The following is a 2,831-nucleotide window of genomic DNA, read 5'->3' as shown; positions in this document are numbered from 1 at the left end:
ATGATGGCTTGTTTGTAAAGCCCATAGAGTTCTTTCAGTTCTTCATCATCTGGTCTTGCTTTCAGCTTTCGCACATCTTCTGCAGCTCTGTCAAAATCAGCCTAAAGGCAAAAAAAAGGGGGGGGGGGCACGCAGTGCCATTTGCTGACTTTAGGCAGACCTACCATAATCTGGGGGCATTTAAAAGGAGAAGGAAGAAGTTTGCAAATAGAAATAAATTATTACTGCTCTGGTTCTACCAGAAATGTCCTACTTTATTTGAGCAGCTTTCTTGATCACCCTGTGGACACGACCTTCCTCCTCTTCCTAAATCCATACGTTCCTACAGGCAGGGGCTTTGCTACCAGTTAATACCATTGTCCAGGGCATTTCTTTTCCAGTGTCCCAATGCCCACACTACTCACCACCACTATTATTTATACTTATTGAGTGGACTAGCTAGTTTCTAAGGGCAATAAATATTCCTGATTTAGCTGCACCAAAACTGAAAATGATTTATTTCGATTGATTTCCAGAAAAGAGAAGTTGTTTAGCCAACTTAGAGCTGATTAGCAAAACTGTAGTATGTACAAACATACTTACTGCTTATTTGAGTAATAAGTATATTTGTATACTTCCAGGAAACTTTGTATACAAATATACTTGAGTAGTAAGCCTTGTCCTGAGTTAACTCTGAAAACCCTGACTGAATCTCCTAACTCCCCAAGACCCTCAGGCTGGGCCTGGGCTCTCAGTCAGTAGCCATGACCTTGGCATATTTCATTCAAGACAGAGAAGTCCAGCTCTGCATCCTCTGGAGAATGGCACACCTAGACACGTTATCCCTTTTCCCTTTTAACCTCTTATTTCATACTATACAAAGGGCTGCAGTGATTATTTTTCTTAATAGAATTGTTTTATTCTTTTAAAAAGTAAACTGTATTTTACATTGTGCTGTTTTAAATTGGGAATAAGCAGAAACTGTCTGAGTTTCAGATGAAAGCAGTTCAATGAGGCATCCTAGCCCCACCTCCCATATTTCTTTCTCCAATGCCAGAGCTCCCTTTTGATCCAAGGGCCTAGGAGAGAAAGTGGATAGCCACAATGCAACCTCAGAATGCCCGTGGTCTCAGCAGAGTTGCTGGGTAAAGTTTCCATCCAGGCCCAAAGACAGGACTGTAGCACAACTAGAGCAGTTGTTTCATGATGAACAAAACTCATCTGTAAATTGAAGAACAGGCTCTCTAACCTAAATAATGTTGAAAATGGCCCAACCTCCTAATCAATTCCAACAGGGAATTGAGAAGGATGGCTGCATGTGACAAGGGGTACCTTGTCTTTCTTTCTAGGAAATTGTCAACTGCTTTATACATAATGTCATAGTTAAAGACACAGGTTCTGGAGCTAGACTGCCTTGGTCTGAATCTCAGCTTTATCACTTAAGAGCTGTGTGACCTTGGACAAGTCACTTAATCTCTCTGTGTGTATTTCCTCTTTTGGAATATGAAACAATAATACCTATTCATAAGGTTGTTAGGAGGATTTAAATAAATTAACATATGTAAGTACTTTAAATAATCTCTGGCACATGATGAATGTTCAATAAAGGTTAACTATTATTTTTAGTATAAGGCTCTTTGGAGAGAAAACACTCGTTCTAGAAAAACTGAAATAAATACTTGCAATGAAGCAAAACTTGAAAAATACTTTTAGATTATGGTTTAACAAAGAAGACAAAATTGTTTATATACACTCAACTTTATAAGTTGTGTAGAAAGAATAGACTAGAAAGAAATATACAACCTAAAATATGTAAACAGTAATTGCCTCTGATTATTGATAAGTTTTTTTGTTTTAATATTTTCTATACTCTCCAAATTTTCTACCATGTGCATGTATTGTATTTATAATAAGAACAAAATTAAAATGCTACATGAGTGGCCAGGGCTCCCTAAGCACAAGGCAGGCAAGGTAATTCAGAAAGAGGTGTGGGGATCTTCCTCTTCAGGTTCACCGGCCATCTCCGATGTTCTGGTGGCTGTAAAGTCTCATGCCACTTTCAATGACAGCAACTCAATTCCTTTGGCAAGCAAAGCTTTGATTAGAATTCTAAGTCTTCTCAAAAGCCATACGAAGTCCCTGTCTTCCAGGAAGAAGTTTCTGGCAAACTGTTCGTCCTATTTTGGGGGGTATGAAATCATATAAAGAACTAATGAAAGTCTTGGGCCCTTTCCAAAGGAGGACTAAGCCCCTGATACAATTTCCCACACCATTCCAGCAGTCCCTGTCCTTCCTCCGTCCCCACGTAGGGAACCTGGTTCCAGAGCAGTGCCTGGCATCATTCTCTCTGTCCAGTCTGCCCTTTCCTGGCGCCTTGACTCTATCCTTTCCTGCTTTAAGGTGCTGTTCCGATGTCCCTCCTCCCTGAGGTCCTTTCCACCCCAACCATGATGAACTGTGATAGAAAGAACACTGGCCTTTCAATGGGATACTCAGGTTTGAATTCTAGCTTTGAGCCGCACTACATGCAACTCCGTGCAAGAAACAAAGCTCCTCTAAGATGCAGCTTCAGCCAGAAAAGAAGATAATATCCATCTCAGTGGGAAGGTGTAAGATTAAACGATTAAGAATGCAAATATTCTCGATTTGCTTCTGTGGAGCCTGCCCTCCCAGAGCTCATTGCAGGCAGCATTCTACAGTAATTAACAAAAGTACTGAACACTTATGACGGGCCAGGCCTTTGCTAGGCAGGCAGGGATGCACAGGGCAGCCCGCCTGATGGAGCTGAGTCCAGTGGGAGAGGAGTAGCTCAACAGTGACCCCGTGAGACCTGCTGTAGAGGAGAAGCAGCC

General features: G+C 41.3%; 1 protein-coding gene across 1 annotated transcript in view; it reads right to left on the bottom strand.

The window, feature by feature from the left end:
• Positions 1–8: 8 nt before the first annotated feature.
• ACBD7 (acyl-CoA binding domain containing 7) overlaps positions 9–2,831 on the bottom strand; it is a gene marked incomplete at its 3' end in the record, with an annotated part of 6,408 nt that continues 3,585 nt past the window's right edge. The window contains exon 2 of the mRNA XM_008591581.1: positions 9–101. Within this exon, the coding sequence (XP_008589803.1) occupies positions 9–101 (93 nt within the window). The remainder of the gene's footprint in view (positions 102–2,831) is intronic.

Source organism: Galeopterus variegatus, unplaced genomic scaffold (genome assembly GCF_000696425.1).
Source record: "Galeopterus variegatus unplaced genomic scaffold, G_variegatus-3.0.2 Scaffold7056, whole genome shotgun sequence".
NCBI classification, from domain to species: Eukaryota; Metazoa; Chordata; class Mammalia; order Dermoptera; family Cynocephalidae; genus Galeopterus; species Galeopterus variegatus.
This window is presented reverse-complemented; position numbering and strand designations above follow the sequence as displayed.